Genomic DNA, 27,025 nt, shown 5'->3' with positions numbered 1-27,025 from the left:
TCACTCATTATAGAGCAAGCTCACACGTAAGTGTATTCAATCAAGTGTTTTGCATTCATTAAATCAATCAAATGTTTTGCATTCATTCTAATGCAAACTCGCACGTATATGTATTTAATCAAGTGTTTTGCATTCTATTGGTGTAGATAGTGGGGTTTTGGGGTTTGAAAGTTGCTCATCTTAGATCTAACTTATATGAGCTAGGCTAAGGTTTAGCGTTTAGAGGCCTAGTCCTTGTCTTACAATGGGTTTAGTCGTGGATTCTTGAATCCTTGGAGTGTTTCCTCGAGCTTCTAAGTTTTTGGACCCTTGAGTTCACTATGACCGTTGACTATGGTTTTGATCGTTTACCGTTGACTTTTCACAGTTTGACTTTATGGCACTCTTTCCCAGTTGTACCAGGAGGTCCCTTTTTGGGTCCTTTTGTCTCATTTTGGCTCTATCACACGTCTTTTGAGGTATTAGTTCCGTAATAGGGCTATATCCTGAAAAGGCGATAAGAACACGAGTTTTCTACAATTAATCAGGTGTTTTGCATTCATTATAATGCAAGCTCACGCATAAGTACATTCAATCAAGTGTTTTGCATTCTTTCTAACGCAAGCTCGCTTGTACGTAAGTTCATTCAATCAGTCAAGTGTTTTGCATTCATTACATTAGTGTATTCAATCAAGTGTTTTGCATTCATTCAATCAATCAAGTGGTTTGCATTCATTCAATCAATCAAGTGTTTTGCATTCATTTTAATGCAAACTCACACGTAGATGCATTTAGTCCTGTGTTTTGCATTCTGTTGGTTTAGAAAGTGGGGTTTGGGGTTTGGAAATTGTTCATCTTAGATCTAACTTATATGATCTAGGCTAGGGTTTAGGGTTTGGAAACATAGTCCTTGTCTTACAAAGGGTTTAGTCATTGATTCTTGAAGCCTTGGAGTGTTTCCTGAGATTTTGAGATTTTGGACTTTTGAGTTCACTATGACGGTTGACTATGGCTTTGATCATTAACTGTTGACTTTTGACTGTTTGACTTTTTTGCACTTGTTCCCAGATGTTCCATGAGGTCCCCTTTTCTCTTTTTGGCTCTACAACACGTTATTTCAGGTACTAGTTCCAGAATAGGGAGTTATCCTGAAAAGGCGATAAAAACTTGAGTTTTCTACAATCAATCAATCAATCATGTGTGTTGCATCCATTATAACGCAACCTCACACATAGGTGCATTCATTCAAGTGTTTTGCATTCTTTCTAACACAAGCTCGCTTGTAGGTACGTTCATTCAATCAATCAAGTGATTTGCACTCATTATAATGCACGCTCACACGTAAGTATATTCAATCAAATATTTTACATTCACTAAATCAATCAAGTGTTTTGCATTCACTAAATCAATCAAGTGTTTTGCATTCACTAAATCAATCAAGTGTTTTGCATTAATTCTAATGCAAACTCGCACGTAGATGCATTTAATCAAGTGTTTTGCATTCTATTGGTGTAGATAGTGGGGATTTGGGGTTTGGAAGTTGTTCATCTTTGATCTAACTTATATGATCTAGCCTAAGGTTTAGCATTTAGAGACCTAGTCCTTGTCTTACAACGGGTTTAGTCGTTGATTCTTGAAGCCTTGGAGTGTTTCCTGAGCTTCTGAGTTTTTGGACCCTTGAGTTCACTATGACCGTTGACTATGGCTTTGATCGTTTACCGTTGACTTTTCATAGTTTGACTTTATGGCACTCTTTCCTAGTTGTTCCAGGAGGTCCCTTTTAGGGTCCTTTTGTCTCATTTTGGTTCTATAACACGTCTTTTGAGATATTAGTTCCATAACAGGGTTGTATCCTGAAAAGACGATAAGAACACGAGTTTTCTACAATTAATCAGGTGTTTTGCATTCATTATAATGCAAGCTCACGTGTAGGTATATTCAATCAAGTGTTTTGCATTATTTCTAACACAAGCTCGCTTATAGGTAAGTTCATTCAATCAGTCAAGTGTTTTGCATTCATTATAATGCAAGCTCACACGTAAGTATATTCAGTCAAGTGTTTTGCATTCATTCTAATGCAAACTCACACGTAGATGCATTTAGTCATGTGTTTTGCATTCTGTTGGTGTAGAAAGTGGGGTTTTGGGGTTTGGAAGTTGTTCATCTTTGATCTAACTTATTTGATCTAGGCTAGGGTTTAGGGTTTGGATGCTTAGTCCTTGTCTTACAAAGAGTTTAGTCATTGATTCTTGAAGCCTTGGAGTGTTTCCTGAGCTTTTGAGTTTTTGGACCCTTGAGTTCACTATGACGGTTGACTATGGCTTTGATCATTGACCGTTGACTTTTGACAGTTTGACTTTTTTGCACTTTTTCCCAGATGTTCCATGAGGTAGCTTTTTCCTTTTTTGGCTCTACAACACGTTATTTGATGTACTAGTTCCAGAATAGGGCTGTATCCTGAAAAAGTGATAAGAACATTAGTTTTTTACAATCAATCAATCAATCATGTGTTTTGCATACATTATAACGCAACCTCACGCGAGGTGCATTCAATCAAGTGTTTTGCATTCTTTCTAATACAAGCTAGCTTGTAGGTACGTTAATTAAATCAATCAAGTGTTTTGCATTTATTATAATGCAAGCTCACACGTAAGTGTATTCAATCAAGTGTTTTGTATTCATTCAATAAATCAAGTATTTTGCATTCATTTTAATGCAAACTCGCACGTAGATGCATTTAATCAAGTGTTTTGCATTCTATTGGTGTAGATAATGGAATTTTGGGGTTTGGAAGTTGTTCATCGTAGATCTAACTTATATGATCTTGGCTAAGGCTTAGCTTTTAGAGGTTTAGTCCTTATCTTACAAAAGATTTAATCGTTGCTTCTTGAAGCCTTGGAGTGTTTCCTGAGCTTCTGAGTTTTTGGACCCTTGAGTTCACTATGACCGTTGACTATGGCATTGATTGTTAACTGTTGACTTTTCACAGCTTGACTTTATGGCACTCTTTCCAAGTTGTTCCAGGAGGTCTCTTTTAGGGTCCTTTTGTCTCATTTTAGCTCTATAACATGTCTTTTGAGGTATTAGTTCCAAAACAGGGATGTATTATGAAAATACGATAAGAACACGAGTTTTCTACAATCAATCAGGTGTTTTGCATTCATTATAATGCAACCTCACGCGTAGGTACATTCAATCAAGTGTTTTGCATTCTTTCTAACGCAAGCTCGCTTGTAGGTAAGTTCATTCAATCAGTCAAGTCTTTTGCATCCATTATAATGCAAGCTCACACGTAAGTGTATTCAGTCAAGTGTTTTGCATTCATTCAATCAATCAAGTGTTTTGCATTCATCCTAATGCAAACTCACACGTAGATGCGTTTAGTCGTGTGTTTTGCATTCTGTTTGTGTAGAAAGTGGGGTTTAGGGGTTTGGAAGTTGTTCATCTTAGATCTAACTTATATGATCTAGGCTAGGGTTTAGGGTTTAGAAGCTTAGTCCTTGTCTTACAATAGGTTTGGTCATTTATTCTTGAAGCCTTGGAGTGTTTCCTGAGCTTTTGAGTTTTTGGACCCCCTTGAGTTCACTTTGACCGTTGACTATGGCATTGATCAGTAACTATTGACTTTTGACAGTTTGACTTTTTTACACTTTTTCCCAGATTTTCCATGAGGTCCCTTTTTCTCTTTTTAGCTCTACAACAAGTTATTTAATGTACTAGTTCCAGAATAGAGCTGTATCCTGAAAAAGCGATAAGAGCATAAGTTTTCTACAATCAATCAATCAATCATGTGTTTTGCATCCATTATAACCCAACCTCACGCGTAGGTGCATGCAATCAAGTGTTTTGCATTCTTTCTAACACAAGCTAGCTTGTAGGTACGTTAATTCAATCAATCAAGTGTTTTGCATTCATTATAAAGCAAGCTCACATGTAAGTGTATTCAATCAAGTGTTTTGCATTCATTCTAATGCAAACTCGCACGTAGATGCATTTAATCAAGTGTTTTGCATTCTGTTGGTGTAGAAAGAGGGGTTTTGGGGTTTGGAAGTTGTTCATCTTAGATCTAACTTATATGATCTACGCTAGGGTTTAGGGTTTGGACGCTTAGTCCTTCTCTTACAAAGGGTTTTGTCATTGATTCTTGAAGCCTTGGAGTGTTTCCTGAGATTTTAAGTTTTTGGACCCTTGAGTTCACTATGACGGTTAACTATGGCGTTGATAATTGACAGTTGACTTTGGACAGTTTGACTTTTTGGCATTTTTTCCCAGATGTTCCATGAGGTCCCTTTTTCTCTTTTTGGCCCTACAACACGTTATTTGAGGTACTAGTTCCAGAATAGGGCAGTATCCTGAAAAAGTGATAAGAACATGAGTTTTCTACAATCAATCAATCAATCATGTGTTTCGCATCCATTATAACGCAAACTGACAAATAGGTGCATTCAATCAAGTGTTTTTCATTCTTTCCAACACAAGCTCCCTTGTAGGTACGTTCATTCAATCAATCAAGTGTTTTGTACTCATTAAAATGCAAGTTCACACGTAAGTGTATTCAATCAAGTGTTTTGCATTCATTCTAATGCAAACTCGCACGTAGATGCATTTGATCAAGTGTTTTGCATTCTATTGGTGTAGATAGTGGGGTTTTGGTGTTTGGAAGTTGTTCATCTTAGACCTAACTTATATGATCTAGGCTAAGGTTTAGCATTTAGAGGCCTAGTCCTTGTCTTATAACGGGTTTAGTCGTTGATTCTTGAAGCCTTGGAGTGTTTCCTGAGCTTCTGAGTTTTTGGACCCTTGAGTTCACTATGACCGTTGACTATGGCTTTGATCGTTTACCGTTGACTTTTCACAATTTGACTTTATGGCACTCTTTCCCAGTTGTTCCAGGAGGTCCCTTTTAGGGTCCTTTTGTCTCATTTTGGCTCTATAACACGTCTTTTGAGGTATTAGTTCCATAATAGGGCTTTATCCTGAAAATGCGATAAGAACACGAGTTTTCTACAATCAATCAGGTGTTTTGCATTCATTAAAATGCAAGCTCACGCGTAGGTACATTTAATCAACTGTTTTGCATTCTTTCAAACGCAAGCTCGCTTGTAGGTAAGTTCATTCAATCAGCCAAGTGTTTTGCATTCATTATAATACAAGCTCACACGTAAGTGTATTCAATCAAGTGTTTTGCATTCATTCTAATGCAAACTCACACGTAGATGCATTTAGTCATCTGTTTTGCATTTTGTTGGTGTAGAAAGTGGGGTTTTGGGGTTTGGAAGTTGTTCATCTTAGATCTAACTTATATGAGCTTGGCTAGGGTTTAGGGTTTGGAAGCTTAGTCCTCATCTTACAAAGGGTTTAGTCATTGATTATTGAAGCCTTGGAGTGTTTCTTGATCTTTTGAGTTTTTGGACCCTTGAGTTCACTATGACGTTTGACTATGGATTTGATCATTAACCGTTGACTTTTGGCAGTTTGACTTTTTTGCACTTTTTCCCAGATGTTCCATGAGGTCCCTTTTTCTCTTTTTGGCTCTACAACACGTTATTTGATGTACTAGTTCTAGAAACGGGGTCAGATCCCGAAAAAGCGATAAGAGCATGAGTTTTCTACAATCAATCAATCAATCATGTGTTTTGCATCCATTATAACGCAACCTCACACGTAAGTGCATTCAATCAAGTGTTTTGCATTCTTTCTAACACAAGTTGGCTTGTAGGTATGTTCATTCAATCAATCAAGTGTTTTGCATTCATTATAATGCAACCTCACACGGTAGTGTATTCAATCAAGTGTTTTGCATTCATTCAATAAATCAAGTGTTTTGCATTCATTCTAATGCAAACTCGCACGTAGATGCATTTAATCAAGTGTTTTGCATTCTGTTGGTGTAGAAAGTAGGGTTTTGGGGTTTGGAAGTTGTTCATCTTAGATCTAATTTATATGATCTAGGCTAGGGTATAGGGTTTGGAGGTTTAGTCCTTGTCCTACAAAGGGTTTAGTCATTGATTCTGAAGCCTTGGAGTGTTTCCTGAGCTTTTGACTTTTTGGACCCTTGAGTTCACTATGACGGTTGAGTATGGCTTTGATCATTGACCGTTGACTTTATACAGTTTGACTTTTTTGCACTTTTTCCCAGATGTTCCACGAGGTCCCTTTTTCTTTTTTTGGCTGTACAACACGTTATTTGATGTACTAGTTCTAGAATAGGGTCAGATCCGGGAAAAAGCGATAAGAGCATGAGTTTTCTACAATTAATCAATCAATCATGTGTTTTGCATCCATTATAACGCAACCTCACATGTATGTGCATTTAATCAAGTGTTTTGCATTCTTTCTAACACAGGCTTGCTTTTAGGTACGTTCATTCAATCAATCAAGTGTTTTGCATTCATTATAATGCAATCTCACACGTAAGTGTATTCAATCAAGTGTTTGAATTCATTATAATGCAAGCTCACGCGTAGGTACATTCAATCAAGTGTTTTGCATTCTTTCTAACACAAGCTCGCTTGTAGGTACGTTCATTCAATCAGTCAAGTGTTTTGCATTCATTATAATGCAAGCTCACATGTAAGTGTATTCAGTCAAGTGTTTTGCATTCATTCAATCAATCAAATTATTTGCATTCATTTTAATGCAAACTCAGGTTTAGATGCATTTAGTCATGTGTTTTGCATTCTGTTGGTGTAGAAAGTGAGATTTTGGGGTTTGGAAGTTGTTCATCTTAGATCTAACTTATATGATCTAGGCTAGGATTTAGGGTTTGGGAGCTTAGTCCTCGTGTTACAAAGTGTTTAGTCATTGATTATTGAAGCCTTGGAGTGGTTGCTGAGCTTTTGAGTTTTTGGACCCTTGAGTTCACTATGACGGTTGACTATGGCTTTGATATTTAACCGTTGACTTTTGACAGTTTGAATCTTTTGCACTTTTTCCCAGATGTTCCATGAGGTCCCTTTTTCTCTTTTTGGCTTTACAACACGTTATTTGATGTACTAGTTCTAGAATAGGGCTGTATCCTAAAAAAGCGATAAGAGCATGAGTTTTCTACAATCAATCAATCAATCATGTGTTTTGCATCCATTATAACGCAACCTCACACGTTGGTGCATTCAATCAAGTGTTTTGCATTCTTTCTAACACAAGTTGGCTTGTAGGTACGTTCATTCAATCAATCAAGTGCTTTGCATTCATTTTAGTACAAGCTCACACGTAAGTGTATTCTTTATACCTACAGATTACAAGGAAGGAGAAGCAAGAGGGGTAGCAAAAAGTGATGGAGTCGGGGGAGATGGAGAGTTCATATTTAAGCGACTTGCTAGAGAGGTGAATGATGAGGAAGCCGAACAAGCCCAGAAGTGTGGAAGCCTACAGGTAAAAAAAGAGGGGATGGGGTTGCTACAAAAGGATGAAGGAACAGAGAAGAAGATAGCTGATATAGGAGCACAAGGAACCATAGGAACACTAACGAAGTTACGACAAGAGGTTGAAACATATTTCAAAGAAACTAAAGTAGATCGAACACGCGATAATTGTGGGGGAAAGAATGATGAGCCGAAGCTAAGCAGGCACAAAGCGTTTTTGAAAAGCTCGTGGGCAGAGGTAATCGGAAAGAAAGCGGGCGGGTAAGTGCAACTGTCATATATACCGGCATCCATAATGAATGGAAAACCAGTCATACATGTTAAAAGTTCGCAATTTTCCGATTACAATAAGAAATTCAAAAATCTAGTAGTTGGATCTTTTGTTGGAAAAAGGTTGAATTACAATTATGTGAAGGATATTGTAAGTAGAACATGGGGGAGTAAAAATTTTGTTTTGAAGCCTTATGGTGATACCATGTACACGTTTAATTTTGAGAAAGAAGATGACAGACGATCAGTGCTTGATCTTGGATCTTTTCACATTGCCAGCCAGCTGTTTGTTGTTAGGCCTTGGAAGCTTTTCGTTGAGGCCGAGACTAGAGAACTCCGCACAATTCCAATATGGGTGATTATCAAAGGACTACCAATGGAATTATGGAACAAAGCTGGGGTCAGCCAAGTAGGAAGTGCAGTAGGAGTACCTATGTTCATGGATAGACTCACTGATAATATGACTCGAACAGCCTACGCCAGAGTGTGCATTGAAATTGATGCGAAGTGCCCATATCCAGAGGAGATACCAGTTATACTTGACCAACGAAGGGCATACAAAGTGGCTTACGAATACAATTGGAAGCCACCGATGATGCAAGGGCTCTGCTAAGTCTTTGGGCACACAGACCAAACTTGTCATAAGAAGACACACACGGGTAAAGATGAAACCAACAAAGTGTGGCTTCAGAAGGTAAAAGATGAGAATAAAGATGATTTCAAAGAAGCAGAAGATATGCAAAAAGAGGAGCAGCTAAAACTCAAAGCTGTGGTGATCGATACTTCAGAAGTGATTGAAGTGAATAATCTAGTGGATAGTGATGGCTGGGAGTCACCAGGCAAGAAACAGAGGTATAGAGCTCGAGTTGGGCGAGGAGAAGGGAGCTCGAGGGTGAACGAAGTTTAGGAGGCTGGGATTAACACCATTATGAAGGAAGGAAAAAATATCGACAGAGAAACAGAACAACACATCCATGATGCAGAGACAGAGGTGGGCATGGACAATCCAGCAAAGAGACAAACAGTGAGTATAAAGTTAGGTTCACCCAAAGTTAAGGAAAGTCGAAGTGCTAAAGTAACTAACACTGCGCAGAGTGTGGGCAACAGGTTCAAATGTCTCACGGAGAGTAGAGAAATGGATAAACAAGGGGCCAAGGAAGCAGCGGAAAGCAAAACCATAGGGAAGAGCAGCAATAAAGCCAAAGAAGGGACTTTAACAAGTCTCCTTACCCACTCGCAAGTTCGTAAATGATTAATCTAGTGTGTTGGAATAAAGGGGATTCAACAAAGCTTTTAAGCAAGTTGAAGTCAGGGAGATGGTACGGAAGTATGATGTAAGCATTATGGGCATTGTAGATACTAGAGTGAAGCAAAAGAATAGAGATAGAGTGTTTAACAAGGCATTTCAACAATGGCAGATGGATGACAATTATGTGGGAACTGAGGTAGGAAATATTTGGGTTTGCTGGAACCTGAGAGTGTGCATAGCCACTATTCTGAACAAGGATTCGCAACAAGTAACAATGGAGGTGGTTACGATTGCAGGAGAAGAATTCATAGTGTCTATTATCTATGCTAGCATTGAATATGGGCACTAGAAGGAATTTATGGAGAAGCATCACAGACTTGGCATGCACTATACACAAGCCATGGATTCTGCTTGGGGATTTTAACTCGATATTAAATTCTCATGAGAAAGCAGGAGGAGTGGAGGTAAGACCGATACATTTTGAAGACTTAATGAAATGTGTTAACACAGTAGGGTTAGTCGACATCAGATAGAAAGACAATAGATTCACATGGAGCAACAAGCAAGTGAATAGAGTGAGTTGCAAATTGGATAGAGTATTGGGAAACTCAGAGTGGATAGGAGAGTATGGAGATTATGAGGCTGAGTTTCTGAACCCAGGCGTAACATCAAACCATTCGGCCATGATTGTCACGTCAATGACACAGAGGAACCAGAAAAAGAAAGCGTTCAGATTTTTTAATTTCTGGTACAAAGAGAATGGATTCATGCAAACAGTGGAGGATGCTTGGCGAAGTGAAGTTGTGGGAAACCCAATGTATGTGTTCATGAAAAGGCTAAAGATCACAAAGGCCGCACTTATTCAGTGGAATCGAGAGAGAGTCGAGAGTGTGGTAAATAGAGTCAAAGAAGCAAAAACAGAGATGGAACTGATACAAACTGAATTATAGACACATCCTTTGAATCAACCTCTAATCCAGAAAGAAAGGGAGGTCATCAGAACCTATGTCCAAGCTGCTACATCTGAAGAGGGCATGTACAAACAAAAGTCTCGGGATCAAGTGATAGCCGTGGGTGACAATAACACAAACTATATCTTTAAATCAATGCAAGCTAGAAGAATAGTTAACAAAATTACTTGCTTGAAAGACGAGCTGAAATGTGATACAAGATGTAAAATGAGATAGGGGATGAATGTGGAGTTTTACACGGCCTTATACAGCCAAATAACATGCATCAGGTGGATTTTGTTGTTTTCAATGAGATAGGGCCACGAGATCAGATCTGTGGGGAAGACTATGAACACTTACAAAAAGAAGTCACAAGGGATGAGGTTACTGAAGCTCTGGCAAACATCGGAAGTGAGAAGGCGCTGGGTAGTGATGGGTTCTCGGCTTATTTTTTCAAATGCACTTGGAGAATCATAGGTAATGATTTCATGAAGGCTATAAAGAATTTCTTTCATTCAAAATAGATGCTAGTAGAGGTAAACTCGACATGCATTACCTTAATTCCTAAAGTTCAAGTACCTATATCTTTGGGTGACTATAGACCTATAGCCTGTTGTGGAAGTGCATAACGAAAGTAATGACATGAAGGATGAAGGAGATGATGCCCAAAATTATTAATCTCAACCAGTCAGCTTTCATAACTGGGAGAAGTATACAGGACAACATATTGTTATCTCATGAGATTGTGCATAATTATCACCGAGACACACAACCACCCAGATGTGCGGCCAAGATTGATCTAACTTTGTGAGATGGGAGACTATTGAGTTTGCGATGCGAAGAGTGGGTATGCCAGAAAGATTCATTGCATGGGTTAAAGTGTGTGTGGAAACAACTAATTATTCGGTCATGATCAACGGGGCATCTTATGGGCACTTCAAAGGAAGGCGTGGAATAAGGCAGGGAGACCCCATGTCCCCCTATTTATTTGTGATGGTTATGGACTTGTTCTCAGAAATCATGTTGCATAGTGTGAGGAGGGGGCAGTACACTTTACATTATAAATGCTCGGAGCCTATCATCACTCACTTGTCATTTGCAGATGATCTAATGGCGTTCTTACACGGGGATTTACAAACAGCCATTACGCTCAAGAGAAATCTAGAAGTGTTCAAAAGGGCCTCAGGCTTGGAGGTGAACTTTTAGAAAAGCAATGTGTTTTTTGCAGGAGTGGATGACAACAGCAGTCAGGCTATTGAGACAGCCCTCTAGATCCAGAGGGGGGAATTACCAGTTAAGTACCTCGGCCTGCCTCTAATTACTACAAGATTGACTTTAGTAGACTGCAACCCACTAGTACAGAGGGTCACAGGTAGAATTCAAAGCTGGAAAGGGAAGTTACTATCCTATGCAGGTAGATTGCAGTTGATTAAAGCGGTACTGAATAACCTAAGCGTGTATTGGATAGCTGCTTTTACAATTCCATAGAAGACTATAGATGATATAAATAGACTGTGTAGGAATTTCTTATGGACAGGGTCCAGATTGCTTACAGTCACATGCACTAATTGGATGGGAAAACACATGCTATCCGTATGACGGAGGATTGGGCATAAGAAATTTGGTTAAGACAAATCAAGCTGCAATTATGAAACATATATGGAAGATCATTACAAAAGCGGATACATTATGGGTACATAACAACTTGATAAAAAATAGAAACTTCTGGCATCTCAATGTCCCTTAGGACTGTTCTTGGAGCTGGAGAAGTATACTCAAGGTAGGGAAAGAAGCAGCACAGATAGCAACTCGACAGATAGGCAATGGGCAATCCACTAGCTTCTGGCATGATCCTTGGCACCCTGCTAGGATTCTCCGAGATAATTTCCCACTAGATCTTCTATATGGCTCGACTTGTAACTTGCACTCTACAGTTTCGGATATCATAGAGAATGGAGAATGGGCAGTTCCAAACAATGTCAGGGTACACTTGAGAGAGATGATTCAGTAGATTGGGGAAGAGGTAGAAATTATTGGGGGTGAAGACAAAACAGTGTGGTCAGCATCCATCAGTGGAGAGCACACCTTGAAGGATACTTATGAGAGCTTGAGGGCCATCAGACAACCAAAACAGTGGAGTAACCTAGTGTGGTATGCGAATAAAATACCTCGCCATTCATTCATTAGTTGGATGGCAATGAGTGGAGGAATCAAGACACTACAGAAGATGAAAGAACTAAAGGTAGTGGTAACAGATATGTGCGTCTTTTGCTGGCGCGAAATCGAAACTGAGGAACATCTGTTTCATGAATGCTACTTCACACAAGATGTTTGGAGTACTCTACTCAAACAGATGAGATATAATAGAATACCAGAGCTGACATGGCAAGGCGAGCTACAATGGATACAAGACGAGACAAGAGGGAAAGGAGCTAAACAAGATGCAGTTCAGCTAGTGTGGAATGGGTACATTTATTGGATTTGGCAAACTAGGAATGAGAGGATTTTTGAGAATAAGCAGACATATGCAGCTCAAGTGGCGCACGCAGTTTTGAAAGATGCAAGAGTGAAACTGGTGTCGATGAATATAAAAATGGAGCAGAGCCAAGATACGCAGCTGTTTATGGATACATGGAACATTAATGTCGACTTTAAGTTGACGCAAAGACAAAGATCTGTTCTTGGGAGAGGCAAAAGTGGAATTGTAAACATCAACACCGATGGAACACTACAAAGGGTCCAATGGAGGATGGGAAGTAGTATGGAAATGAGAGGGGGTTAGTTCGGGCGGCTAGTCATGGCAGATCGAAAGCAAGAGGAGCATTGACTTGATCGAACTACAAGCAGTTGAGCAAGGTATGAGGATGGCGATTGAAAAGGGAATGAGAAAGATAAGCATACAGATGAACTCACATACCGTATTGGCATACCTCATTAAGGACAAACCGCATCTGTGGCAAGCAGAGAAGCTGACTAGAGATAATGATCGAATGAAGACAAAACTTGAATATTTTCGAATTACTCATGTATTCAGGGAAGCTAACAAACTAGTTGATGCATTAGCGAGTAATATATACCTGCAGTTAGTTATATAGAGTTAATTCCTAGTTCGTTCTCAGAAGATGTAAAGAAAATTAATTATGATGATGCAAGAGGAAAGAAATATGTGAGAGAATGTAACAAGCTATGATTATTATTTTAATGAAAAAGGGGTAGGGGACCTCTATAAAACCTCGCCGACAAAAAAAAAAAAAAAAAAGTGTATTCAATCAAGTGTTTTGCATTCATTCAATAAATCAAGTGTTTTGCATTCATTCTAATGCAACCTCGTACGTAGATACATTTAATCAAGTGTTTTGCATTCTGTTGGTGTAGAAAGTGGGGTTTTGGGGTTTGGAAGTTGTTCATTTTAGATCTAACTTATATGATCTAGGCTAGGGTATAAGGTTTGGAGGCTTAGTCCTAATCTTACAAAGGGTTTAGTCATTGATTCTGAAGCCTTGGAGTGTTTCCTTAGCTTTTGAGTTTTTGGACCCTTGAGTTCACTATGACGGTTAACTATGGCTTTGATCATTGACCGTTGACTTTAGACAGTTTGACTTTTTTGCACTTTTTCCCAGATGTTCCATGAGGCCCCTTTTTCTCTTTTTGGCTCTACAACATGTTATTTGATGTACTAGTTGCAGAATAGGGCTGTATCCTGAAAAAGCGATAAGAGCATGAGTTTTCTACAATCAATCAATCAATCATGTGTTTTGCATCCATTATAACGCAACGTCACACGTAGGTGCATTCAATCAAGTGTTTTGCATTCTTTCTCACACAAGCTAGCTTATAGGTATGTTCATTCAATCAATCAAGTGTTTTTCATTAATTATAATGCAAGCTCACACATAAGTGTATTCAATCAAGTGTTTTGCATTCATTCAAAAAATCAAGTGTTTTGCATTCATTCTAATGCAAACTCGCACATAGATGCATTTCATCAAGTGTTTTGCATTCTATTGTTGTAGATAGTGGGGTTTTGGGGTTTGGAAGTTGTTCATCTTAGATCTAACTTATATGATCTAGGCTAAGGTTTAGCATTTAGAGGTTTAGTCCTTATCTTACAAAGGGTTTAGTCGTTGATTCTTGAAGACTTGGAGTGTTTCCTGAGCTTCTAAGTTTTTGGATCCTTGAATTCACTATGACCATTTACTTATGGCTTTGATCATTGACCGTTGACTTTTCACAGTTTGACTTTATGACACTCTTTTCCAGTTGTTCCAGGAGGTCCCTTTTAGGGTCCTTTTGTCTCATTTTAGCTTTCTAACACGTCTTTTGAGGTATTAGTTCCAAAACAGGGCTGTCTTCTGAAAAGACGATAAGAACACGAGTTTTCTACAATCAATCAGGTGTTTTGCATTCATTATAATGGAAGTTCACGCATAGGTACATTCAATCAAGTGTTTTGCATTCTTTCTAAAGCAAGCTCGCTTGTAGGTAAGTTCATTCAATCACTTAAGTATTTTGCATTCATTATAATGCAAGCTCACAAGTAAGTGTATTCAGTCAAGTGTTTTGCATTCATTCAATCAATCAAGTGTTTTGCATTCATTCTAATGCAAACTCACACGTATATGCATTTAGTCGTGTGTTTTGCATTCTTTTGGTGTAGAAAGTATGGTTTTGGGGTTTGGAAGTTGTTCATCTTAGATCTAACTTATATGATCTAGGTTAGGGTTTAGGGTTCAGAAGATTAGTCCTCATCTTACAAAGGGTTTAGTCATTGATTACTGAAGCCATGGAGTGTTTCCTGAGCTTTTATGTTTTTGGACCCTTGAGTTCACTATGACGGTTGACTATGGCTTTGATCATTAACCGTTGACTTTTGATAGTTTGACTTTTTTGCACTTTTTCCCAGATGTTCCATTAGGTCCATTTTACTCTTTTTGGCTCTACAACACGTTATTTGATGTACTAGTTCTAGAATAGGGCTGTATCCTGAAAAAGCGATAAGAGCATGAGTTTTCTACAATCAATCAATCAATCATGTGTTTTGAATCCATTATAATGCAACCTCACACGTAGGAGCATTCAATCAAGTGTTTTACATTCATTCTAACACAAGCTAGCTTGTAGGTACGTTCATTTCATCAATCAAGTGTTTTGCATTCATTATAATGCAAGCTCACACGTAAGTGTATTCAATCAAGTGTTTTGCATTCATTCAATAAATCAAGTGTTTTGCATTCATTCTAATGCAAACTCGCACATAGATGCATTTAATCAATTGTTTTGCATTCTGTTGGTGTAGAAAGTGGGTTTTTGGGGTTTGGAAGTTGTTCATCTTAGATCTAACTTATATGATCTAGGCTAGGGTTTAGGGTTTGGAGGCTTAGTCCTTGTCTTACAATGGGTTTAGTCATTGATTCTTGAAGCCTTGGAGTGTTTCCTGAGCTTTTGAGTTTTTGGACCCTTGAGTTCACTATGACGGTTGACTATGACTTGGATCATTGACCGTTGACTTTTGACAGTTTGACTTTTTTGCACTTTTTCCCAATTGTTCCATGAGGTCCTTTTTTCTCTTTTTGGCTCTACAACACGTTATTTGAGGTACTAGTTCCAGAATAGGGCTATATCCTGAAAAAGCGATCAGAACATTAGTTTTCTACAATCAATCAATCAATCATGTGTTTTCCATCCATTATTACACAACCTCACACGTAGGTGCATTCAATCAACTGTTTTGCATTCTTTCTAACACAAGCTCGCTTCTAGGTACGATCATTCAATCAATCAAGTGTTTTGCACTCATTATAATGCAAGCTCACACGTAAGTGTATTCAGTCAACGGTTTTGCATTCATTCAATCAATCAAGTGTTTTGCACTCAATTTAATGTAAACTCACACATAGATGCATTTAGTAATGTGTTTTGCATTTTGTTCGTGTAGAAAGTGGGGTTTGGGGGTTTGGAAGTTATTCATCTTATATCAAACTTATATGATCTAGGCTAGGGTTTAGGGTTTGGAAGCTTAGTCCTTGGCATACAAAGGGTTTAGTTATTTATTCTTGAAACCTTGGAGTGTTGCCTGAGCTTTTGAGTTTTTGGACCTTTGAGTTCACTATGACGGTTGACTACGACTTTGATCATTGACTATTAACTTTTGACAGTTTGACTTTTTTGCATCTTTTCCCAGATGTTCCATGAGGTCCCTCTTTCTCTTTTTGGCTCTACAACAAGTTATTTCAGGTACTAGTTCCCGAATAGAGCTATATCCTGAAAAAGCGATAAGAACATGAGTTATCAACAATCAATCAATCAATCGTGTGTTTTGCTTCCATTATAACGCAACCTCACACGTAGGTGCATTCAATCAAGTGTTTTGCATTCTTTCTAACACAAGCTCGCTTGTAGGTATGTTCATTCAATCAATCAAGTGTTTTGCACTCATTATAATGCAAGCTCACACGTAAGTTTATTCAGTCAAGTGTTTTGCATTCCTTTAATCAATCAAGTGTTTTGCTTTCATTTTAATGCAAATTAACACGTAGATGCATTTAGTATTGCTTTTGCATTCTATTGGTGTAGAAAGTGGGGTTTGGGGGTTTGGAAGTTGTTCATCTTAGATCTAACTTAAATGATCGAGGATAGGGTTTATGGTTTGGAAGTTTAGTCCTCGTCTTACAAAGGGTTTAGTCATTGATTATTGAAGCCTTGGAGTGTTTCCTGAGCTTTTGAGTTTTTGGACCCTTGAGTTGACTATGACGGTTGACTATGGCTTTGATCATTGACCATTGACTTTAGATAGTTTGACTTTTTTGCACTTTTTCCCAGATGTTCCATGAAGTCCCTTTTTCTCTTTTTGGCTCTACAACACGTTATTTGAGGTACTAGTTCCAGAATTAGGATGTTTCCTGAAAAAGCGATAAGGGCATGAGTTTTCTACAATCAATCAATCAATCAATCATGTGTTTTACATCCATTATAATGCAACCTCACACGTAGGTGCAATCAATCAAGTGTTTTGCATTATTTCTAGCGCAAGCTGGCTTGTAGGTACGTTCATTCAATCAATCAAGTGTTTTGCATTCATTATAATGTAAGCTCACACGGTAGTGTATTCAATCAAGTGTTTTGAATTCATTCTAATGCAAACTCTCACATAGACGCATTTAATGAAGTGTTTCGCATTCTGTTGGTCTAGAAAGTGGGGTTTTGGGGTTTGGAAGTTGTTCATCTTAGATCTAACTTATATGATCTAGGCTAGGGTATAGGGTTTGGAGGCTTTGTCCTTGTCTTACAAAGGGTTTAGTCATTGATTCTGAAGCCTTTGAGTGTTTCCTGAGCTTTAGAATTTTTGGAACCTTGAGTGCACTATGACGGTTGACTACGGCTTTGATCATTGACTGTTGACTTTTGATAGTTTGACTTTTTTGCCCTTTTTCCCAGATGTTCTATGAGGTCCCTTTTTCTCTTCTTGGCTCTACAACATGTTATTTGATGTACTAGTTCTAGAAATTGGGTCAACGTATCTGAAAAAGCGATAAGAACATTAGTTTTCTACAATCAATCAACCAATCATGTGTTTTACATTCATTATAACGCAACCTCACACGTAGGTGCATTCAATCAACTGTTTTGCATTTATTCTAACACAATCTAGCTTGTAGGTACGTTCATTTAATAAATCAAATGTTTTGCATTCATTCTAAAGCAAACTCGCACATAGATGCATTTAATCAAGTGTTTTGCATTCTATTTGTGTAGAAAAGTGGTTTTGGGGTTTGGAAGTTGTTCATCTTAGATCTAACATATATGATCTAGGCTAGGGTTTAGGGTTTAGGGTTTGGAGGCTTAGTCCTTGTCTTACAAAGGGTTTAGTCATTGATTCTTGGAGCCTTGGAGTGTTTCCTTAGATTTTGAGTTTTTGGACCCTTGAGTTCACTATGACGGTTGACTATGGCTTTGATCATTGACTATTGACTTTAGATAGTTTGACTTTTTTCCACTTTTTCCCAGATGTTCCTTGAGGTCTATTTTTCTCTTTTTGGCTCTACAACACGTTATTTGAGGTAATAGTTCCATAATAGGGCTATATCCTGAAAAAGCGATAAGAACATGAGTTTTCTACAATCAATCAATCAATCATGTGTTTTACATCCATTATAACGTAACCTCACACGTAGGTGCATTCAATCAAGTGTTTTGCATTCTTCCTAACACAAGCTCGCTTCTAGGTACGTTCATTCAATCAATCAAGTGTTTTGCACTCATTATAATGCAAGCTCACACGTAAGTGTATTCATTCAAGTGTTTTGCATTCATTCAATGAATCAAGTCTTTTGCATTCATTTTAATTCAAACTCAAACAAACATACATTTAGTATTGTGTTTTGCAATCTGTTGGTGTAGAAAGTGGGGTTTGGGGGTTTGGAAGTTGTTCATCTTAGATCTAACTTATATGATCTAGGCTAGGGTTTAGGGTTTGGAAGCTTAGTCCTCATCTTACAAAGGGTTTAGTCATTGATTATTGAAGCCTTGGAGTGTTTCCTGAGCTTTTGAGTTTTTGGACCCTTGAGTTCACTATGATGGTTAACTATGGCTTTGATCATTAACCGTTGACTTTTGACAGTTTCACTTTTTTGCACTTTTTCCCAGTTGTTCCATGAGGCCCCTTTTTTTCTTTTTGGCTCTACAACACTTTATTTGAGGTACTATTTCCAGAATTGGGCTGTATCCTGAAAAAGCGAAAAGAGCATGAGATTTCTACAATCAATCAATCAATCATTTGTTTTGCATCCATTATAACGCAACCTCACACGTAGGTGCATTCAATCAAGTGTTTCGCATACTTTCTAACACAAGCTGGCTTGTAGGTACGTTCATTCAATCAGTCAAGTGTTTTGCATTCATTATAATGGAAGCTCACACGGTAGTGTATTCAATCAAGTGTTTTGCATTCATTCTAATGCAAACTCGCACGTATATGCATTTATTGAAGTGTTTTGCATTCTATCGGTCTATAAAGTGGGGTTTTGGGGTTTGGAAGTTGTTCATCTTAGATCTAACTTATATGATCTAGGCTAGGGTATAGGGTTTGGAGGCTTAGTCCTTGTCTTACAAAGGGTTTAGTCATTGATTCTGAAGCCTTGGAGTGTTTCCTGAGCTTTTGACTTTTTAGACCCTTGAGTTCACTATGACTGTTGACTTTAGACAGTTTGACATTTTTGCACTTTTTCACAGATGTTCCATGAGGTCCCTTTTTCTCTTTTTGGCTCTACAACACGTTATTTGATGTACTAGTTCCAGAATAGGGTTGTATTCTGAAAGAGCGATACGAGCATAAGTTTTCTACAATCAATCAATCAATCATGTGTTTTGCATCCATTATAACGCAACCTCACACGTAGGTGCATTCAATAAAGTGTTTTGCATTCTTTCTAACACAAGGTAGCTTGTCGGTATGTTCATTCAATCAATCAAGTGTTTTGCATAAATTATAATGCAAGCTCACACGTAAGTGTATTCAATCAATTCTTTTGCATTCATTCATTAAATCAACTGTTTTGCATTCATTCTAATGCAAACTCGCACGTAGATGAATTTAACCAAGTGTTTTGCATTCATTATAATGCAAGCTCACACGTAGGTACCTTCAATCAAATGTTTTGCATTCTTTCTAACGCAAGCTTGCTTGTAGGTACATTCATTCAATCAGTCAAGTGTTTTGCATTCATTATAATGCAACCTCACACGTAAGTGTATTCAGTCAAGTGTTTTGCATTCATTCAATCAATCAAGTTTTTTGCATTCATTTTAATGCAAATTCACACAAAGATGCATTTAGTCGTGTGTTTTGCATTCTGTTAGTGTAGAAAGTGGGGTTTTGGGGTTTGGAAGTTGTTCATCTTAGATCTATGTTATATGATCTAGGCTACGGTTTAGGTTTTGGAAGCTTAGTCCTCGTCTTACAAACAGTTTAGTCATTGATTATTGGAACTTGGATTGTTTGCTGAGCTTTTGAGTTTTGGGACCCTTGAGTAAACTATGACCGTTGACTATGGCTTCGATCATTAACCGTTGACTTTTGACAATTTGACTTTTTTGAACATTTTCCCAGATCTTCCTTGAGGTCCCATTTTCTCTTTTTGGCTCTACAACACGTTATTTGACGTACTAGTTCCAGAATAGGGCTTGTAGGTATGTTCATTAAATCAATCAAGTGTTTTGCATTCATTATAATGCAAGCTCACACGTAAGTGTATTCAATCAAGTGTTTTGCATTCATTCAATAAATCAAGTGTTTTGCATTCATTATAATGCAAACTTCCACGTAGATGCATTTCATCAAGTATTTTGCATTTTGTTGGTGTAGAAAGTGGGTTTTTGGGGTTTGGAAGTTTTTCATCTTAAATCTAACTTATATGATCTAGGCTAGGGTTTAGCGTTTTGAGGCTTAGTCTTTGTCTTACAAAGGGTTTAGTCATTGATTCTTGGAGCCTTGGAGTGTTTCCTGACCTTTTGAGTTTTTGGACAATTGAGTTCAGTATGACGGTTGACTATGGCTTTGATCATTGACCGTTGAGTCTGGACAGTTTGACTTTTTTGCACTACTTCCCAGATGTTCCATGATGTACTTTTTTTCTCTTTTTGTCTTTACAACACGTTATTTGAGGTACTAGTTCCAGAATAGGGCTGTATCCTGAAAAAGCGATAAGAGCATGAGTTTTCTACAATCAATCAATCAATCATGTGTTTTGCATCCATTATAACGTAACCTCACACGTAGGTACATTCAATTAAGTGTTTTGCATTCTTTCTAAGACAAGCTTGCTTGTAGGTACGTTCATTCAATCAATCAAGTGTTTTGCATTCATTCAATAAATCATGTGTTTTGCATTCATTCTAATTCAAACTCGCACGTAGGTGCATTATTCAAGTGTTTTGCATTCTCTTGGTGTAGAAAGTTGGTTTTTGGGGTTTGGAAGTTGTTCATCTTAGATCTAACTTATATGATCTAGGCTAAGGTTTAGCGTTTAGAGGCTTAGTCCTTGTCTTACAAAGGGTTTAGTCATTGATTATTGAAGCCTTTGTAATGTTTCCTGAGCTTTTGAGTTTTTGGACCCTTGAGTTCACTATGACCGTTGACTATGGCTTTGATCGTTGACCGTTTCCTTTTCACAGTTTGACTTTATGGCGCCCTTCCCCAGTTGTTCCAGGAGGTCCCTTTTATGGTCCTTTTGTCTCATTTTGGTTCTATAACACGTCTTTTGAGGTATTAGTTCCAGAATAGGGCTGTATCCTGAAAAGGTGATAAAAACACGGGTTTTCTACAATCAATCAATCAATCAATCCGGTGTTTTGCATTCATTATAAAGGAAGCTCACGCGTAGGTACATTCAATCAAGTGTTTTGCATTCTTTCTAACGCAATCTCGCTTGTAGGTACGCTCATTCAATCAGTCAAGTATTTTGCATTCATTATAATGCAAGCTCACAGGTAAGTGTATTCAGTCAAGTGTTTTGCATTTATTCAATCAATCAAGTGTTTTGCATTCATTCTAATACAAACTCACACGTCGATGCATTTAGTCATGTGTTTTGCATTCTGTTGGTGTAGAAAGTAGGGTTTTGGGGTTTGGAAGTTGTTTATCTTATATCTAACATATATGATCTAGGCTAGGGTTTAGGGTTTGCAGGCTTAGTCCTTGTCTTACAAAGGTTATAGTCATTGATTCTTGAAGCCTTGGAGTGTTTCCTGAGCTTTTGAGTTTTTGGACCCTTGAGTTCACTATGACGGTTGACTATGGCTTTGATCATTGACCGTTGACATTTCACAGTTTGACTTTTTTGCACTTTTTCCCAAATGTTAGATGAGGTCTCTTTTTCTCTTTTTAGCTCTACAACACGTTATTTTAGGTACTAGATCCAGAATAGGGCTGTATTCTGAAAAAGCGATAAGAACATGAGTTTTCTACAATCAATCAATCAATCATGTGTTTTTCAACCATTATAACTCAACCTCAGACGTAGGTGCATTCAATCAAGTGTTCTGCATTCTTTCTAACACAAGCTAGCTTGTAGGTACGTTCATTCAATCAGTCAAGTGTTTTGCAATCATTATAATGCAAGCTCCCACGTAAGTGTATTCAATCAAATGTTTTGCATTCATTAAATCAATAAAGTGTTTTGCATTCTTTCTAATGCAAACTCGCACGTAGATGCATTTAATCAAGTGTTTTGCATTCTGTTGGTGTAGAAAGTGGGTTTTTAGGGTTTGGAAGTTGTTCATCTTAGATCTAACTTATATGATCTAGGCTAGGGTTTAGGGTTTGGAGGCTTAGTCCTTGTCTTACAAAGGGTTTAGTCATTGATTCTTGAAGCCTTGGAGTATTTCCTGAGCGTTTGAGTTTTTGAACCCTTGAGTTCACTATGACGGTTGACTATGGCTTTAATCATTGACCGTTGACATTTGACAGTTTGACTTTTTTGCACTTTTTCCCAGATGTTAGATGAGGTCTCTTTTTCTCTTTTTGGTTCTACAACACGTTATTTGAGGTACTAGTTCCAGAATAGGGCTGTAACCTGAAAAAGCGATAAGATCATGAGTTTTCTACAATCAATCAATCAATCATGTGTTTTCTATCTATTATAACGCAACCTCACACGTAGGTGCATTCAATCAACTGTTTTGCATTCTTTCTAACACAAGCTCGCTTGTAGGTACGTTCATTCAATCAAGTGGTTTGCACTCATTATAATGTAAGCTCACACGTAAGTGTATTCTGTCAAGTGTTTTGCATTCATTCAATCAATCAAGTGTTTTGCATTCATTCTAATGCAAATTCACACGTAGATGCATTTAGTCATGTGTTTTGCATTCTGTTGGTGTACAAAAGTGGGGTTTTGGGGTTGGAAGTTGTTCATCTTAGATCTAACTTATATGATCTAGGCAAGGGTTTAGGGTTTGGAGATTTAGTCCTTGTCTTACAAAGGGTTTAGTCATTGATTGTTGAAGCCTTGGAGTGTTTCCTTAGCTTTTCGGTTTTTGAACCCTTGAGTTCACTATGACCGTTGACTATGGCTTTGATCGTTGACCATTGACTTTTCCCAGTTTGACTTTATGGCGCCCTTTCCCAGTTGTTGCAGGAGGTCCCTTTTAGGGTCCTTTTGTCTCATTTTGGTTCTATAACAAGTCTTTTGAGGTATTAGTTCCAGAATAGGGCTGTATCCTGAAAAGGTGATAAAAACACGAGTTTTCTGCAATCAATCAATCAATCAATCAGATGTTTTGCCTTCATTATAAAGCAAGCTCACGCGTAGGTACATTCAATCAAGTGTTTTTTCTTTCTTTCTAATGCAAGCTCGCTTGTAGGTACGTTCATTCAATCAGTCAAGTGTTTTGCATTCATTATAATGCAAACTCACGGGTAAGTGTATTCAATCAAGTGTTTTGCATTCACTCAATCAATTAAGTGTTTTGCATTCATTCTAATGCAAACTCACAAGTAGATGCATTTAGTCATATGTTTTGCATTCTGTTGGTGTAGAATGTGGGGTTTTGGGGTTTGGAAGTTGTTTATCTTAGATCTAACATATATGATCTAGGCTAGGGTTTAGGGTTTGCAGGCTTAGTCCTTGTCTTACAAAGGGTTTAGTCATTGATTCTTGAAGCCTTGGAGTGTTTCCTGAGCTTTTGAGTTTTTGAACCCTTGAGTTCACTATGACCGTTGACTATGGCTTTGATCGTTGACCGTTGACTTTTCCCAGTTTGACTTTATGGCGCCCTTTCGTAGTTGTTCAAGGAGGTCCCTTTTAGGGTCCTTTTGTCTCATTTTGGTTCTATAACATGTCTTTTTAGGTATTATGTCACACCCCGAATTTCGACAGAATTCGGAAAAACATTATTTTTTCCCGACTCTTCGATCTCCGAGGTGTGACGCACTCTCCACTTCCAAAACCCATAAACAGGTTTTAAATATGCGGATAATTAAAACCAATAAAAATTTTAACTTAAACAAAAGTCCTTTTCATTACAAAATTAACAAATGAAAATGCAAATAACCTTATCTCAAACTGAAAATCTATATCACCTCAAAGGAAAACAAAGCCTATCTTGAAATACGACGCTTAACAATCCACAAGCAAAGAACCAATCTTCTTCAACACTAAACCTGTCAAGACTTATCAACTATGTTCATTTAATGAACACAAAGATAAGCAAACATGCAAATCGTCAATTGACATTATAAAAATGTTGGGCAGTAGCTCTAAAATACAACATATACTTATACCAAATTTATACACAATCCATAAGGCGGTTAGTTCCTCCACCGAGGCGCCTTACTTTCAACAACTAATACAACATCCTTAAGTTCAATAATTAAGGCAGGTAGTTCTCTCCACCGAGGCTCTTTTAATTTCCCACTAATCACACACAACAAACCATGCAGCGATAATAAAAGGCATTTAGTTCCTCCACGAGGCTACCGAGGTTCTAACTAAACTATAAACCGATCAAGCATATACAATCATCTATCTAACCATATATCATTAACCAACATATTACCATAATTATATTAATTAAGGCTTTCTTTGTGTCCCTAAAATTCACGTTGTATCTATGTCTTATCTAGTTTCCCGACTACCACAATCGCTTCCCCGAACATGTACATCCACATGCCTCCCCTTACATAATGAACCACTCCGCGTAACTACCCCGCGGGATGATGCGCGACCGGGTAACCCTCACACGAAAGCCATTATGCAAGTATCGCCACTATTCGACATAAAATATCGCTGGCGTCGCGTTCTATTTTGCGAGCGGAATAATCAAGCCACTATTCGGCGACGCCCGAAAGGGCCATTCAGATTCAACGAAATGCCGGAAGGGCCAATCACATTACTTACTCGAAGGCCATTCAGATTTCTGAAGCGCCCGGAAAGGGCCAATCACATTACTTACGCCGAAGGCCATTCAGATTCGCGAAGCGCCCGGAAGGGCCAATCACATTACTTACGCCCGAAGGCCATTCGGATTCATCAAGCGCCGGAAGAAGGCCAAATTACATGAGTTGTGGTAGCTAGGTTCTAGGATTTTCGTTACGTAATTTATTCAAGTGTCATCCATTTATGACTCATAATAATTCTACTATATCATGTGTAGATCAAATACCTTATTGCACTAAGCCACACTCCCGTGGGAAATATCCACAAATACTATACTACCTCATAGTAGCATCTCACATATATAATAATGGAGTGTTTATACATTTATTTCTCCAAAACTATTGCATTTTATATATATATATATATATATATCCCAACATATTATATAATGTCACAATATTAACATCAAATCTTAATTAGATAATGACAACCAAATTTATACAAGCTTCCACAGCATTTTAGCATTTGATTTGTCCATACAATTTACAACGTAAAACGTAGCACAATTAAACAGTCCACAATCAAATCCCAAACATCTAAAGTCCATAAAATCAAATATGTGAAAAACTGGAAAAAGTCAACATTCCACAGTCAACGATCAAAGGTCAACGGTCAACGGTCAACGGTCAAAGTCAAAGTCAACACGTCATGGTCAAAGTCACCACATCATGGTCGAAGTCAAACTGTCATTTTCATGTTCAACAGGTTCAGAGTCATAGCCATGGTTCATGGCTAAGGTCAAAGGTATGAAATGCTCGAGGGCTCATGACTAAGGAAATGGTTCGGACCCAACTCGCCAAGCCCAAACCTTAAAACCCGGAAGTCTAAACATTGAAAGACCCATTTGGATCTCTATTAAGTCTTATGGGCTGGCCCCAAACAATCAAGCTAAACCGCCCAACAACTTAAAACAAAACCGGCCCAATCAAAACAAAACAAACCGCCCATCAATTAAACCAAATTGGTCCAAAACTTAATTGAACCGGGTCCAAACCCAACAAGTTAAAACAAAATCGGGCCCGGACTGACGGAACAATTGAAAGCGGGTGTGGTCCGCCCAAAGGAACCAACCCAGGCCCAAGCCCAATTCGTCATCTCCTTCCTCCAGCAGCTCCACCAGCCACCACTTCTCCACACACCACCCCTTTTTAACCAAGCAGTTGGTATCCTAAAGAAAAACCCGACATCATTAATTCACAACAAAACCGGTTTTGGCAACTGTCGAGATCACTCTCCAACAGATCTCGACCGCCATTGCCGGTTGTTCAAGCTTCCACCGATCAGCCACCATCACCCCACTACCACCATTCATTTAACCAACAACCCGCGACACCAACAGTAGCAGTTCAAACAACGAAAATTACAAATTAAACCAAACCACCGGTATCCGCGATTATCAACCTCACGCCCGTTAACGATCACAAGTGTTAACCACCTCACCCAAACAACAATAATACCACATCAACTCAGAACCCCGACATCAATCCACAAATTTCAAACCAAATCAAACAACAAAAGTTCAAACAATCATCATGATAGGCGACACCATTATTCTTTGTTCAAAGCTTCTTCGAGCAGCACCCACCCAAATCCAAAGATTCAATCCCCCACTAACCTCCAATCGAATACAATCAACACCACAAGTGTATAACCAAAAATAAAGAGATAAAGCAGTTACAAATCATGTATACGGGACCATTGTTTATATACAAGACCATTGTTTTGTTTAATATTTAGGGCTCGCGCTCCATTAACAGGCCCAAAACAACCTTTGACAGTTCAATCTCAAATTTTCGGAGTTTCAACAGATTTTAATCAGTTTTAATAACGACAGTTTTACCAATGACAGAACGAATATTAATACCAAAATAATTAACATATTTCGTGAAATAGAAAACTAATCTACTCACCTTAACTAACACCTCGACGAATCCCTCGTAGTCCGAATCGTCGCGCTCCACCCTCCAGCAAACGAGTTTCTAGCTCTGCCTCTATTTTTATTATTTTTTTATTCTCCAGGAACCCTATTCTCTAGAACAATGTGATTATATACTTGGGTTTGACACCCAAGCCCAAAGCAGACTCGGGCCTAAAAATAAGGCCCACATATCCCAAACCCAATCCGATCCAATTTTAAAAAATAATAATTAAATTCGCTTGTAAATGCGTTCATTCAATCAGTCATAAGTTGTTTTACATTCATAGGAGTTTTTCAATCAATCAAAGTGTTTTGCATTCATTATAAAGCAAATTCACACATAGATGCATTTAGTCAAGTGT

At 38.1% G+C, this 27,025-nt stretch overlaps 2 protein-coding genes across 2 annotated transcripts; both read left to right on the top strand.

Annotated features, from left to right (window-relative positions):
• The first annotated feature begins 7,638 nt into the window (after positions 1-7,638).
• LOC147510167 (uncharacterized) lies at positions 7,639-8,226 on the top strand. Its single transcript, XM_086598037.1, has one exon. It carries the CDS (start codon positions 7,639-7,641, stop codon positions 8,224-8,226), a length of 588 nt encoding a protein of 195 aa, XP_086454163.1.
• A 3,777-nt stretch (positions 8,227-12,003) lies between these two features.
• On the top strand, positions 12,004-12,594 carry LOC147510166 (uncharacterized). The gene has a single exon (XM_086598036.1). The coding sequence runs from the start codon at positions 12,004-12,006 to the stop codon at positions 12,592-12,594; it is 591 nt and encodes a 196-aa protein (XP_086454162.1).
• Positions 12,595-27,025: the final 14,431 nt, after the last annotated feature.

This window comes from Coptis chinensis, chromosome 3, assembly GCF_015680905.1.
Source record: "Coptis chinensis isolate HL-2020 chromosome 3, ASM1568090v1, whole genome shotgun sequence".
In the NCBI taxonomy this organism is placed as follows: domain Eukaryota; kingdom Viridiplantae; phylum Streptophyta; class Magnoliopsida; order Ranunculales; family Ranunculaceae; genus Coptis; species Coptis chinensis.
This window is presented reverse-complemented; position numbering and strand designations above follow the sequence as displayed.